Source organism: Amphiura filiformis, chromosome 13 (genome assembly GCF_039555335.1).
Source record: "Amphiura filiformis chromosome 13, Afil_fr2py, whole genome shotgun sequence".
NCBI lineage: Eukaryota > Metazoa > Echinodermata > Ophiuroidea > Amphilepidida > Amphiuridae > Amphiura > Amphiura filiformis.
In genome coordinates this window covers 46,277,416-46,293,926 of record NC_092640.1, presented here as the reverse complement: position 1 = coordinate 46,293,926, position 16,511 = coordinate 46,277,416, and the positions used below count along the sequence as shown (strand labels likewise).

General features: G+C 37.2%; 1 protein-coding gene across 4 annotated transcripts in view; it reads right to left on the bottom strand.

The window, feature by feature from the left end:
* Window positions 1–16,511, bottom strand: part of LOC140168425 (fibronectin type III domain-containing protein 5b-like) — a 117,790-nt gene that overhangs the window by 12,496 nt on the left and 88,783 nt on the right. For 2 of the 4 annotated variants that reach the window (XM_072191817.1, XM_072191815.1), the window contains exons 2-3: window positions 8,851–9,144; window positions 802–831 (exon numbers count right to left, since the gene is read on the bottom strand). In XM_072191817.1, the coding sequence (XP_072047918.1) occupies window positions 802–831; window positions 8,851–9,144 (324 nt within the window). The remainder of the gene's footprint in view (window positions 1–801; window positions 832–8,850; window positions 9,145–16,511) is intronic. The other 2 variants (XM_072191818.1, XM_072191816.1) reach the window with 1 other exon arrangement.

The following is a 16,511-nucleotide window of genomic DNA, read 5'->3' as shown; positions in this document are numbered from 1 at the left end:
GACAGTAACTGCAGTATGCCCCAAAAGGACAAATCAACGCTGTATATCGTTTATGGTATCTCCTGTACAGAAAAGAAACACATGTAAAGACACCCTGAAAGATGTGTGCGAGAAGCCATCTAGAAGAGATCCGAAAGTCCGCGCGTCGCTGAACAGGAAAAGAGGATTATGACCATGATTACTTTTTCAACTCAGGCACGCATGCATAGAGAGACAAAAGACAATTGACATGAATTAAGTCACCTGATGATCCAATGATATTGAACACAGCGTCGTTTTACGAAAAATGTAAGTTCCAGAATTTTATTTTTTTTGTTTTATCTATACCAGATGAATAATCTACACCAACTAGGATTAGTTCGTGGGATTAGTATCACTGGAGGCAAACTCTATCTAATATAAAACAAACACTTTAAAGGGAATAATGATAAACATACCTATGTCGAATAGACACCACACACACCATTGATCCTTCAGCTATAGGACTCCCCCTCAGTGAAAACACTTGAATGGGTCTTTTTCAAGAGATCTAACGAATTTGATACAATCATGATTTCGGACAATTATGATCTACTTTCCATATTTTTTCAGGTTCTGCAAAATTGATTTTTTTTTTTTGTCTCTAAAATCATACTTCATTGCAAATTGATTGTTTTTAAGTAGTATTTTTCGGCCACTATAAAACATTCTTGATGAGAACCTTCAAGACCCTTTTCATGCTTTTCAAGTACAGGTGTCTGATAGCTGAGGGAGGGACGATCAAACATTGCCCAAACCAAAATAAAGACGTGTAAAACGCACCTGGCCCGTAATAGACTACGTCTAGATACACTGTGAAAGCAGAGGAAAGATACAAACATCAGCAACGAAACATTTAACAGGTATGCCTATAATCTCGATGACGTGACCTCAAGTGGCCTTATAGAAGATGTCATAGTGATGTATTAATTTCATATGCATAAGTAATATTAATTGCGTCGAATTAAGATATTATGTTCGAATTAAGACAATTGATATTATGTTTTACTGGGTTAAGGTTAAGTATTAAGGATTTACTGGGTGACTTCATACGAAAGCCGGATCCCGCTTCCCGTGTAAATAGTCAGCCATTTAATATCACAAGTTTCAGAGAGCTTGTTTTCAGACCCTAAAAAATAAAACATTTCCTTCGTGTTAGCTAAGATGTTAAATATTAACATATAAGTGTAAGATATTAGTGAAATCTTATGGAGAGGATATATAAAAGAAAATCAAAATATAGGAAATATTGCAATATAATTTCGAGCTCTTTTATAACAGAAAGGAGCAAGCAATCAAATATCTTAGTTAGATTCAGTCTCATACTGACATTGAATCCATTATTGTGTTTCTGTTTGCTTGGTCAGGACACGTGATCACTAAGAAACATTTTACGCTGTGAGCAAGAAATAGGTTACCTCTAGGCTACAAAAACAAACATGGACAAGTGCAGTTTGCACTGCTTCTATACATACATCGCGTATTTTTCTAGGACGTTTTTCGAGACACCTGTACACTTCTAGCTTAGACTATAGGTAATTACCATCTAGAAACACTTACTGAAATCTCAACCACATGAAAAATGTGCAGTATCTCGTAAACTTCTTGGAGGATACAATCTTGATTGTAGTTGAAATGCTTCTAGTTTCAGCATAAATGAATGACCTTTAAACTTACCTCATTTACCATGTTTACAACTTTCAATTCTCGCATTTTACAATACGATGCACCCCCAGCGGTCGCTGGGTCGAGGCCAAAATACGCAGTGCATCATGGGAAAAGGTCGACATCCATAGCCCGCGTAATACGAACACAATACAGGAACATGCATCATTGTGGGTTTAAATGTCATTATAATGATATTACATGCGAATGCACACGCAGACTAAAACAACATTTATAGTAGATCCATTTTCTATCTATTGATTACAAGGAATCCTTCGTGGAGCTGTTTTCAACATATTTATTATTACACTCGCGTGAAAATTCAATAGCAGCTAGAACAGCGATGTCGACTCTGGGGTCAACAATTTGACTGCCAAGAGCAACCGCTGGTGGCGCATTGTATTGCGAAACGCGAGAATTCGATATGCTTAGAACCAGAACTGGCCATGTCTACTTTAGGCTACAACAAATTAAGCCCACAATTTTAACACGTATTTGGATACTTGGATATTTTGATGCCAAAAGAGCATGTACCTTGTTTTTCAAAATTAAATGGAAGATGAATATTTTTTCAAATATCTGACTTTCCAGACAGATTCACATTTAAAACTCATACACACATTAATTACTCAAAAAGTAAATTCTTGGACATGGCGAGTTATGGTTCTAAACCCTTGATATAACCACACAAATACGTATCTTTCTATGAAGACATTTTCCCAGTCCCATACTTCTCTATTCAGTCCAATGGTTCTCGTACAGTACTATCATCTCCGCACATGAGTTTCAACGTGATCCATAAAGCCCGACGTTCGAACACGAAGGTGATAATTATAGTGGTTTGTGTGGGAAAACCCCTGTATATCTGTGGCACAGCCCCGCTATCGGGAGTTACATAAAGGCTGAAAGCCCGGCAGGGCTGAGGCTGACTTCCATAGTAAAGACGTGTAACTAATGGAGTCACAATATTTTAGAGCCCCGCAGGGCTTGAAAGCAATACTAAATATAACAATATTTGTGACACCACAAAATTTATCAATGAGTAAATTGTTAAGTTATGAGGGGATGGCGGAAATTGAAGGCAAACCACAGAAAGCAATATACATCATTCTTGCAGTGAGACTGTAAGAGCCATGGTCAACAAAGCAACTATAATTAAAGACAGAGATAAATGCAATTTATCGCGTCTGATGTCACTGTCAATTACGATCCTTGATTGGTTTACACAGGTTAATCAGCGCGTAAAAGGAAGGCCGATCTATCTGGTGCTGATCGGAGAAAAGGAATAGCAGCAAATGGCGAACAATTTCGTACTTTTACAAGGCAAAAAGCAGCTTTTCTAGGCATTGTGGACATGGTGCATTCACCAAAGAAAGTTTCCTACTATAAAGACCTAACTTTTGAGATGGTTTGCATGTCAAAAGGTGCAAAATTAACAATACGGCGCCCGGTTATAAATCCGCGTTCAGCAAGTCACGACACTTTGTAAACAAACCGTGCTCGAGTTTGATTGACAGGTGACGTCAGACGCGATAAATTGTCTTTATCTTTTAGACCAGGCTGTAGATGAGCTAGGTGTCACTTGGAGCGTAAACTTATCCCATATGGTTTTTCTAGATCAGAATTTCATGAGGAATAAGAATATCTTGGGTAACAAGCCCCTATCCTGAACAGGCTCCCACAAAAGGGGGTTCTTTCCGGGGGTCCATTTTTAAGGATAAAATATCATAAGTTACGTTTAAACACAATAGTGTAGAGCAAACTCTTATAAATCTCATAATGTACACCCAACTAGTAAATTAAGCCCAACATATTTGATGTGGTAACAATCTGGAGGGTGGAAGAGTAGTAGGGGGTCTCTAAAGGACCCCTATTTCCGGGGGGGGGGGTCCATTTTAAAGGAAAACATACCCTAAGTTACGCTTAAAGGGGGGTAACCCTATTGGTTTTGGATATGGATTGTCTTTAAAATTACATAATAATATCAAATATCGCCCCCTTTATGCTGCTTTGTGAAAAACGAGAGCATTTTCGGCGTAAATGTGAATAAATAGCCAAATTTGCAATCCAATACCTTGGTATACGTGAATTGCATTCTGGGTAGGCAAGCAACAACAACCATTTCCGTTCGTATGACGAATTTAATGCTGACATGCTGTACAATCAATGCCCGGCCCGTATTGAACGAAAAATATTTGTTTTTTTCGTACCGTTTCAGAAAAAATGGAAACAAAATATATTTCCCTTGCAATATGTACATTTCAAATGAATAAAAAAAGTTTGGGTTAAAATGGAGAGGGAAAAAACATTCCGACACCGGATTTTGAACCGATTACCTCTCGGGTAGAAACATGAAGCGCGCGCTAACCGACTGAGCCTTAGATTATTAATGGACTGAGCTAATCGGCCCGCTGCCTCCATCGTGGAAATTTTATAATTAAATACGGCACACCGTCTAGACGCGTCTCCTCAGCAGTTAGTGTGGTTCGCTTTTTTCACAGAATGTGTATGACGCGAAACCAAAGTAGCTGTTGAGGCGACTGATATTACGAGCTATTTCGTTCATAATTCCCGGCCCATAAATCAAAGTATTTACCATTGTTTACAAACTGGTATACCTGTAAAAGCCGCTGTGTTTCATGATTTCTCCGGAAATACATCGACTTGGAGCGTCAAATTTCAGGATAGTAATGAGAAAAATAGTATTTATGATGTGATACTAAAACCTCATCAACAATGAAAAAAATCGGGGGGATGATGCTGTCGATCGGGTTACAGACCTTTAAACACAAAATAGTATAAAGTACACTCTTTTTAATGCCAAGATTGAACCCACTTATTTAAATAAGCCTTTTATATTTGATGTGGTAACAATATGGGGGTGGGGTGTAGAAGGGGTCTCTAAATGGCCCCTATTTAAAAAACGACACCAGTGAAATTTGCCTAAAGTTTATTCTTTGTTTGGTATGACCAGATTTTTATGAAGATTAAGTATATCTTGACCAAGAAAGTCAAACTCCTTCATACAAACATCCAGCCACCAACTCCCCACCCCACCCCACCCCCAAATAGGGGGGTGCCATTCAGGGAAAGGTGCACATGAAAGCTTTGTAAAAGACAGACTTGAGTCAACTGAAACCAAGTTCCACGATCCTCTTAAACGCAACAAACTTTCCCTGTTTTCTGACAGTGGTAAGAAGATTGAAATTAAGGCGAAGGGCAAAGTGAAGGTAGTAGAAGCTAATCGAGATGTCTTAGGAACGCTTCTAGCTACATCAACAAACCATGGTAAAATCATCGATTTCAAGAAAGCCTTAGAGTATCCTTTAACTCCTGTTCCCTTGAGCTTAGCAAATGCAGATGGTACAAGAAGGAAAAATGACAAAAGTGACCTGATGAAAGTTCTATTACAGAACAGTACACTGGATCCTACCGACACATTAGATCCTACCAGCAGACTACCAGCAAATGAAAGTGTGGCTGCTTATGTGGTTGACTTGATGGCGTTAATTAGAACATTTAAAACGCATCCCAACACATTTGAGGCTCTTGCCTTGAAGGTGTTTTCATGCATCCCTAAAGGCTACAGGAGAGTTGATATTGTTGCTGATGCTTACCTACCACAGAGTATCAAATCAACTGAGAGAGATAGACGTGGAACGGCACCCAAAATAATAGTGCGGTCAGCCCAATCAAAGTTGCCCCGCGACTTTACAGGTTTCCTCTCCAATGGTGAGAACAAAACGAGACTGATTGACCTTATCCAGAGTGTGCTGGAGTCCAAGAGAGAAACTATCCTGGGAAGTCTTAAGAGTGAAGTGGTTTACTTCTCTTCATACCAGAAATGTACTCTCGTGACCAAAGAAGGTACTGCAGAGGTCCCAGAACTTACCACAGAACAAGAAGATGCGGACACAAAGGTTATCTTGCACGCGCAGCATGTCTTGAGAAATAATGATAGTGGCACAGTTATCATCCGATCTCATTCTGGTGACATAGATATTGCAATCCTAGCGTTATCACACTTCATTGATGATGGTGCAAGAGTTGTACTAGATACAAACACAAGCACATATCGCAAGGTTTTTAGAATGAGCGACATAGACCTAACACCAGCAGAGAAGACATCGCTGATAGGATTTCATGCCTTCACAGGCAATGACTACAACTCCTCCTTTTTTGTAAAGGTAAACAAACTTGTTGGAAGTTACTTGAATGCAAGCCTAAATTCCTGGATACCTTCTCCAATCTTGGGGTGTCTTCTGCTGAAACCCTGGAGGCAGACCTTGAAGAATATGTTGCCTTGCTGTATGGCATAAAGTGTAAAAGCGTCAACGAGGCCCGGTATATACTCTTTGATCGGAAATTTACCAAACAGAACAAGATCACTGATGTGTCATTGCTACCACCATGCCAGCATACACTGAGACTTCATATTTTGAGATCAAACTTTATCGCTAGAGAATGGCGCTCAGCAGTCCTTTGTAGTTATGAGGCTGGAAACATTGCTGACAATGGATGGACAGAATCACTAGAACTGAGATGGCTCGAGAAGGTTATGCCTGATGATATGCAAGAACTGTTTATAGATCATGATTGTGAAGACTTTGTAGGCAACAGCGATGAAAGCGATACAGAGGATTAAGTAAGCATAATTGGTAGAACTTTAAAGCAAACTATATAGTACAAACAAGTAGTTGTGCCCTATTTGAACCAAAGGGTAACATAATGGTATGAAGTATTTTCCAACAAATTGTGGACCCAAATGCTTGGAACCGTATAATATAAGATTCCCCTAAAGACAAAAAGACCCCATCCCGTCTATTAAATATGGGGTCTTCAGAGACTTCCTCTTCCAGCCCACGCCCCCCCCCCACACACACAGTATTGTTGCCATCGAGTTTTGGAATAACATATCAACATTAATTTTGATTTTAGGTTGTAAGATGTGTTGCATCATAATTATTTGAAATTACAGTATCATACATTATTACACATTATATTCTCAAAATGCTCATAACGCCTGAATGGCACCCCCCTGTTTGGGGGTGGGGTGGGGTTGGTGGCTGGATGTTTGTATGAATGAGTTTGACTTTCTTGGTCAAGATATACTTAATCTTCATAAAAATCTGGTCATACCAAACAAAGAATAAACTTTAGGCAAATTTCACTGGTGATATTTTTAAATAGGGGGCCATTTAGAGACCCCCTTTCTACACCCCACCCCCATATTGTTACCACATCAAATATAAAAGGCTTATTGAAATAAGTGGGTTCAATCTTGGCATTAAAAAGAGTGTACTTTATACTATTTTGTGTTTAGGGTATGTTTTCCTTTAAAATGGACCCCCGGAAATAGGGGTCCTTTAGAGACCCCCCTACTACTCTCCCACCCTCCAGATTGTTACCACATCAAATATGTTGGGCTTAATTTACTAGTTTGGTGTACATTATGAGATTTATAAGAGTTTGCTCTACACTATTGTGTTTAAACGTAACTTATGATATTTTATCCTTAAAACATGGACCCCCGGAAAGAACCCCCCTTTTGTGGGAGCCTGTTCAGGATAGGGGCTTGTTACCCAAGATATTCTTATTCCTCATGAAATTCTGATCTAGAAAAACCATATGGGATAAGTTTACGCTCCAAGTGACACCTAGCTCATCTACAGCCTGGTCTATTTGTCTTTAATTATACCTGGGTGGTACCAGAGCTGTACCGGGGCTGTACCGATTTTTTCCCACATACACCACCATCGATAATAATTTTTAAATAGGATCACGGGAAAGCTATGATAGCTTACTATTGTTTAAGAATATTTTAATCAGTTTGCTTCGACTATATTTATAAATACATATTTATAAATACGCAAAATGTTATTTTCGTTAACATATTACAAATTCGGGATCCCCCATGTGTGATAACTTTGCAATTCAATCAATACTTAAATTTGATGATATTAAGCTAAAGAGTTCTTTTTCATGTCAATCTTGATATGTCGTGCCCATGGGTCACGTGTGTATTTATAAATACGTATTTATAAATATAGTCGAAGGTAGCTGCTAATATTTTACTTTGTTATTCATATATCGCTCCTGATTCAAAGGGAATTAAATTTCCTGCAGTTCGTTATGTTTGTTTCTTATTTTATCTCTGATATAACGCAGTTACAAAATTGATTGCAAACCTTTTAAGGCGCTCCATTTCAAGAATCATGTTGTAATCCTATTGCGGATTTGGTTAATAATCATTAAGAAAGTATCGTCCAGAGACGATAATACCATAAATATTTCGTCTCAGATATCGTTTCTGCACCAGACAAAAGCCAATATATACAGCATTGACACATTTAAGGCACAATTCCCATGTCAAAATCGATATATACAATTCATTTCTCGGCTCAATTTGTATTCTCACTGGATGAAAGTCACCCGTAATAACGTAAGTAATACGATAAACCATTGCGGTATTTTCACAACTTTTAAGTTGAGTTATGTTTACACAATGACATTAACTACAATTTCCCAGATGGTGTACCCATATGTTGCATATTCAATCCAATTTTTGTGCTAAAGATAAAAGTACGCAATAGCTAAGACCAATTTTCCCCGAGACAATCTGCGGGGGCGCATATAAGTACAGGTCTCAGCAATCAGGAAGAAAGTTCATTTCTGTAGACTGCCCTGGAACTGCCTACGCGGCCCTGTATCCAGCTTCGGTTCACATTGCTTCCACACGGACGAACAACTAAACTGGAGTTGGTCCTGCGTATGCAGTGCAAAGGCGATCTATGTATAGTGTACCTGAATACTGATGGCAAAGAACTGAATTTAGACGTGCCTCTACAGACTGTCTCGGTGCCAAAGTTGATCAGATGTAAAAAGCCTTTATGGATCGCTCATATCCCTAATTTTGTGTATTAAAGTAAGATTTTACCCTGCTTTATACCAGTATTATTTTACCATTGCGAACAGCTTGGTTTTGCGAACTTCTTCGTTTAATAGTAAAATGGCTTGAATTTGTACAGTTTGAGAGAAATGTAATAATTTTGTATACCAAGTATTATCATTGTAATCTAAATTACTCCAAGTATGAATCGTTTTGTTTAATCAAAACAAACAAACAATTAACATGATTAAACAAGTAAACAAGTAAATATTACAAACCTGCTTCCGGTGTGTCAAATGAGATTACGTCACTTCGAATAGTCGTCCCATTTTTATAAACTGTTTCCAAATATACCAAATATGTTGTAAGTTCTTTGAGATCTTTTAACGTATGAACAGTATATTCTGGTTCTATCTCTGTAATAGTTCTCGAGTTACTGTCCTGTTCCTTGTGTACTAGTATAAATCGTGCTATTCCTTCAAAACTTGACACAGACCAGACTAGCCTGACCTGGTTGCTGTCAACAAAACCATCTATTGAAAAATTGGCTGGTTGGATTTGTAGTGATGAGACTGTGAAGAAACAAGACACAAACAAGAATTGATAAGGTTATAACTCGTTTAAATTGGATTTATGGTTTTTTGGATGGTTGACTTATAGTGTTTTGTAACAGCTTGTCGATGAACATGATAAAATATTTCATAACACATTAGGAGGCTCTGATTCAACCTGCACAAAAACGTAAAACGTAAAAGAAGCGACACAGTTGAAAAGTCTTCACCTTTATATTCAAATTTGTATTTTAAAAGACATTGCCTATTTACATTGTGATTTTTTTTATACTATCACTTTATTCTTATTTCATTTCTGCATCCTTTGGGCCACAGGTATGGTATGGTAATTTCATATTTATAACTCCCTAAATCATATCTTGAATTATATGTCGTAGTAATCTCTTCATACAAAAAGTTGACACAAATTATGCGAATGTTTAGCGCTTAATAAATTGTAGTTAATAATAAGTATTGACTGTGGACGTAGCCAGTGAATTCTATTCTATATCAAAACGGTTGTGTAGCACATTTCGTCAAAAACACTGGGTCGGTCGGACCCGAAGAACATGTTTTTTTGTCACATAAAGATTGAATAAATGGAAATAAATAGATAGGTGGTTTTATTGCTTTTTTTTTTTTTTTTTTTTTTTTGATTTGTTCGGGTTTTTGACAACCCTGGATAACCCAAGAAAGCCTCTATTGAAGCTTATTTCCATTGGGGTCCATTTGAACACCGGGACTGCTACCGGGACTGCTACAGTGAGTTATGGATGTTGTGAGGAATAATAAAATCTAGCTATGGTTAGTGCAATAACATATCAAAGATAACATATTGTTTGTTGTCTCTTTACACCTGTGTATACCATTTAGCATTCAGACTGTTTTCCCAATAAAACATTCATATACATGATATATGAGAAGAAGTGCCACTTAAATGTCCAGGCATGATTGATTTTGTTATCTAACATATTCGCCCTACATTTTCCCTTTCCGTTTCTACATCTTCTAGACGTTACCATCCAGAATTCTAGCCATATCTGGCCGGTGGACTAAGTCAATAACTGGAAATCATAAAATTATAGGCTACGGTTATCTGATGATCAAATTTCTATAGTTTTAGTCTGACCCAAGAGACTACCCCAATTACGATGTAATTGTCGTATAAGGGGCACCATAATAGCAAGAATTACTGTTTAACCATGTTAACAGGTTTTTAAATCTAAAATCCCACCAGAGACCTTTTTATTTTCCCTATATCATATTTTCCCGTTCTAGAGAGTCGCCAACTCTCATCTCGGCGCACGGGGTTGAACGCGGCGTGGCAAATCCGACATTTGAACACGGACATGAGAATGTCACTGGCGATAAAATTATTGTGATCATATTAGGGACGCACCATTAGATTCTCAGGGGGGGGGGGCATGGGAGTTTGGGTCAGGCAGATTTTTTTTTCCCCGCCGAAGGCGGCGGAATTTTTTTCTTTTCGCCTCCGAGAGCACCAAATTTTGTTTTTTTCGCCGCCTTCGGCGGCGAAGTATTTTTTTTTTCAATTTTAATGTAAAATTTTATAGTTGGGTGGGGAAATTTTTTTTTTTTTACTTATCAGTGAGACAATTTTTTTTTTGTCACACTAGTGGGCAAAGTTTTTTTTCGTCTCACTAGTGGGCGAAGTTTTTTTTTCAAAAACTCCCATGCCCCCCCCTGAAATCTAATGGTGTGCCCCTTATCACAGATTCTTGAGAATCTGTGATATTATGCACCGGTATAATTGTGTCAAGTGACTGGTACATGATTAATGGGATTTTAAAGTATAGATTTCAAAAAAATCTTTGACCTTGTGAACGGAGTCAAAAAGTCTTCCACTTTATGTTCAGTGTTTTTATTGTCAATGTCTCCAATCTAGAATTTTTTAAACAAAAAATAAAATACACACGCGATGAACTTCTTCAATACAATAACAAATCAAAATCAAAATCTATGTGTTTAGAAAATGAAAATCTATGTGTTTATTCATATATTGGGCGTATCGAACTATTCGCCGTAAAAGTGATGTTGTAACAGGATTAACTACCATAGCAATAGGTTAAAATTCTTTTTGAATATACCGCACTGTACTAGTACGTTCACCTCTGCATTGACCCATATCATGCTGATCACTCGTACCTGTACAATGTACATGTAAGATTAGTATCTTTACAAATATGTAAAAAATGAATACTTTAGGGAAAAGTGCGGTATTGTATTCAATCTACGATTGCAGACATACACAGGTGATAAGTGCAACCTGCTTGTAGTGCTGGGTGATATATTCAAAAACTTTTAAACTTATTGCTATGGTAATTAATCCTGTTACATCATCACTTCTATGGCGAATATCGTCAGGTCATAGCGTGTTCATTCATTTGATTCAAATTAGCTGCACAAAGCACATTGGAATTACATTGAAGGTTCGTGTGCTTGTGACCAAATTTGGGCAACTCAAGCACAACCTTGGGCTGTGTAATAACAATGGAGTGGTGTGCTTACACATGACTTTGCTGTTGTCACTTATTGATAATCCCCTACTGTATGTGTCATGATAGTCATGATGTAACAGGATTAACTACAATAGCATTGGCAATAGGTTAAAATACTTTTTGAATATATCGCCCTTCACTACAAGCAGGTTGTACTCAGGTTGCGATATATTCAAAAATTGTTTAACTTATCTATTACCTCTCCATGTTTATATACAGGGTGTTACAAAAGTCTCAATACCATTTTAAACGTTCATATATCTAGTAGACATACAGCAACCGACAACAAAGATGAAGGTATCGTTGCACATAGAAAACTCGTTTTCATGTTTGGTATTCAAATAATTGCATGAATTTACTTTAGTACTCTTTCCAAATATGGATTCTCTCGGGCAAATCCGGGGCCAAATCAAGTGAAAGATATGACAGTTCAAAATGGTATCGAGACGTTTGGGACACCCTGTATAACCTCTTTGGGGCTTACTTGGTCTTCTAATATTTTATGGCCCGATCCGATCAATAAACACTCACGCTCTCCAAAGGCAAAGCATTCAATATAAGAGAAAAGTCGGAGACCTGTGACGGTTACAGTGTGCTATTATTAAATAATGATTAATATTTAATTTGAAATAATATTTGTTTCTATATAGGGACCAGCGACTGAAATCTACACAGCAAATGAGATTGAGAATTACAAGGTGTTGTATACTAATTTACGCCCTAGAATCAGGCATTTGTATGCTGTCGTGAGTCACGTCACTGGCGACTAGAGTATAAAGTAAGCACAACACAACATGGTGGACATGAATGATGAGCGCCTGTTGTTGTCCTCTTAGTCTATTCAAAAACAGCTGGGTCTGACTCACTCTGACTAGTGCCCGTTTTATCAAGTAAATAAGATCAATTATTCACCCGCATCATTTCAGAGTCATTCTACATATAGTAGACTGTTTCTTATACAAGCCAAAAAAAGCTACTTACAAATTTGAACGAATTTTGTCATTTCTACGAAATCAAGCACACTTTAGCTAAAATAAGTCGCTTTAAGATTATGTTTACATTTTGTAATCGGAAGCATGGGTCCAATTAAAAATTAGGGAAATAAAGAAATTAGGGTGAGAATTGTTTTCGTAATGCAAGGACATGAAGGAGTACAACGTGTATTCGGCAGGTAAAGTGTATTACAGAAGCGGTTAAAATCCTGAAAGGAAAAGCCTATAATTATGGAAACTTTCTGACCTCATAACTGCTAAATTGTTAAATTGTTAGTCTAAATTATATAAAATTATACATATATAGAATGGCAAAGACTTGATAGATTCATCTGTGAGGTCAAATTTGGGCCAAAATGCTCATTTTGGAGAAAAACAAACGTATTTTTAAAAATTTAGCATTTTTTGACCATTTTTGGTGCAAATTTCTCAAAGTTGGTCAAGTTAAAAAAAAAATAAAAATAAAAAACGGTTCCTAGATATTTTATCTAGTTTTTAAAAATCAATTAAAAAAATTGGCCCAAGTCATTTGCGTGTAGCGCAAAGGATGGATCTACGATTAGCTTAAGTCATTTGTGTGTAGTGCAAAGGATGGATCTACGATTAGCTTAAGTCATTTGTGTGTAGGGCAAAGGATGGATCTACGATTAGCTTAAGTCATTTGTGTGTAGTGAAAAGGATGGATCTACGATTAGCTTAAGTCATTTGTGTGTAGTGAAAAGGATGGATCTACGATTAGCTTAAGTCATTTGTGTGTAGTGCAAAGGATGGATCTACGATTAGCTTAAGTCATTTGTGTGTAGGGCAAAGGATGGATCTACGATTAGCTTAAGTCATTTGTGTGTAGCGCAAAGGATGGATCTACTATTAGCTTACGTCATTTGTGTGTAGTGCAAAGGATGGATCTACGATTCGCTTAAGTCATTTGTGTGTAGTGCAAAGGATGGATCTACGATTAGCTTAAGTCATTTGTGTGTAGTGAAAAGGATGGATCTACGATAAGCTTAAGTCATTTGTGTGTAGTGCAAAGGATGGATCTACGATTAGCTTAAGTCATTTGTGTGTAGTGCAAAGGATGGATCTACGATTAGCTTAAGTCATTTGTGTGCAGTGCAAAGGATGGATCTACGATTCGCTTAAGTCATTTGTGTGTAGTGCAAAGGATGGATCTACGATTAGCTTAAGTCATTTGTGTGTAGTGCAAAGGATGGATCTACGATTAGCTTAAGTCATCTGTGTGTAGTGCAAAGAATGGATCTACGATTAGCTTAAGTCATTTGTGTGTAGTGCAGAAGATGGATCTAATAATGCAGCCTGTCTCAAAACAAATTTTGCAATTAGAAAATACTGTTGTGACTTAATCAGCGTCAAGGGCGCAGTCTTAGCTTTCAAATTCCGTTTGTTCTGTTCAATTTCCTTGTTTTAATCTCGAGATATGTTTAGTTAACAACGAAAGGGTAAAATCACAATTGTGCCACTTTTACTAGGGAAGAGGGCTGTATATGTAAATCAATGTTAGCATCAAGTTTATCAAGAGTTCCTAAGTGAAATCAAAAGAATGCACCGATTACACAAATATACAAAATTGTTTTCACTCTTTTTACTGTTTTATCATGATGCAGGTATGTTGATTCTCTTTTCCACTTCAAACAGATTGAAAGATAAATAAACATGTCACATATGCTGTAAAATTAAATACATGTGCATGTCAATGATTTTTATCATAGTAAATACTGTTCTCTTTGTCACTCAAACAAATTGCACTATCTGTTGTAAAATTAAAATTATGTCAACGAAATATTGCATATATCGTATATGTTTGCTGAGCAATTGTTACATAATCATTTCTAATCCTACAAATGAATGTTCTTTTATTAACTGTACTGTACAGGTACTTGGATATAACATTCTATTCAATTTTCTAAAAATTGGCACAAAAGGGTTTGTGTTTAGCGAAGCAGATCTCTTGATTGCCGAAACCAAATGAATGAATCAAACGTTATTTGAAAGCTAGGACTGCTCCCTTCACATTGATGTAAGCATCATGTCACAACAGTATTTCTAATTAGCAATCTACTTGCACAATGTTTTGGAGACAGGCTGATTTATCCACGTTACAGACTTCACTTCCATACAGAATATTAAGATTTGCGCAACTGACGATCAGTGGCGTAGCCAGGGGACAGAGAGGGGCAGAGTACCCCTACATAGATTTTGCAGAGATAAAATGGACGGCAAAAAGTAAAGTGTCCTTAAAATGACTAAAAGTGGAACAACAAAATTGACAAATGGGGACGAAAATTTGGCTTTGCCCGCTCAGACGAAAATCCTGGCTACGCAACGGTTATGCCTGTATGCGTTAAAATGAGAAGAGATCTTTGCTTTAATTTGTCGCGGCTTTTTTCTGAGAACTGACTTACATTAAAAAATATAACTGAAAATATAGGCTAACTATTTGGCGTTTGCTATCTTGCATATTTATATTATGGAGTCGTCGCCTAGTTTACAATTAATATACAAGTAGCATATCAGCCACTATACGATGCAAATTAGACACAGTATTATAGATTGAAGGTATAAAGCAATATTATTTATTATATAGTCTGGCCCGTCATGCTATCATTGAAGGATAGAAGGTATCTCAAATTTCGCAATGACAACAAATGGGATATTCCATTTAAAATCCACACTACCCCTGTGGAAGATTTTGGAAAATTCTTCAACATGGGGAGTATGAATTTCAAATGGAATTAACACATTAGCAGCTCCATTTGAAACTCCCTCAGGGGCAGATTCAGGTTGAATCTTTCTCAGAGGGAGAATGAAATACAAATGGACCTGTCTAATGCACCCATTCCATTTAAAATTTATACCCCCCTGGCAGATATTTCCAAAATCTTCCAGGGGTCGTGTGGATTTTAAATGGAATAGCCCAATGAGACGTGTTTGCAATCACTACTCCACTGCTCAACTATCCATTTTAATTAGAGAGTGTGAGAGTTCAGCTAAATTGACATGGATTCAGATCAAATACCACGGTAGATTACATTACATATTAAAATCTGAGTTAAATTTGCAATGTACGATTGTAAATATGAAACTCGTGTGTTCCAAATTGTGACCTTTCCTTTTATTTATTTCTGTATAACTAACAGTAGATACTCAGTCCAAGAGAACGCCAAATATGGATCAGGAGTATTACATAATAATACCCTGCTATGACAATAGCTGCACTAGGTTAATCGTATAATCTCCTTATGTGGTTAGCATGGCTGGGCCAGGAAATCCACAAGGTCAGCCAATGTATGTACATGTATTCGGTACATGTACCATATCTTTTACAATGGGTGATACATTTCTGGTTTGTTTTATTTCAAAACGCAACATTCGATATTCTAAAGCTTGGTCCAAGCTCTAGTAATTTATGTGGTTTCAAATTATATCAGACGTTGCCTTTTTGATAGAAATGGTGTTTGTTGATGTGCACAGTTTCCCATTAGATCATAACATGCTGTTGTACATCCAAGGTCAAAGGTCTTTTAATCCATATTTGGCGTTGTTCTGGGACTTATACTGGGCAGTCATACACTGGGATATATCATGATATCCTCAACAAAAGATGCCGGGACAGTTGATAGAAACACTTTTGTTGGCTCTTGGGCAAACATCTTGTGCATGTTGCGTGGGATATGCTAATTACGTATCTGGTGTAATTCGCTGACAATGAAATCCTCTGCCATAATGTAAATAAAGCATTTTCCAGCTACAATGCCTATATTGCAATTGAGTTATTGTGCAAAGAAAAAACCTGCCAATACTCCCTTTTCCACAATCATTACCCAGGCGCTGTACTGTTACCTGGATGATGCAGATTGAT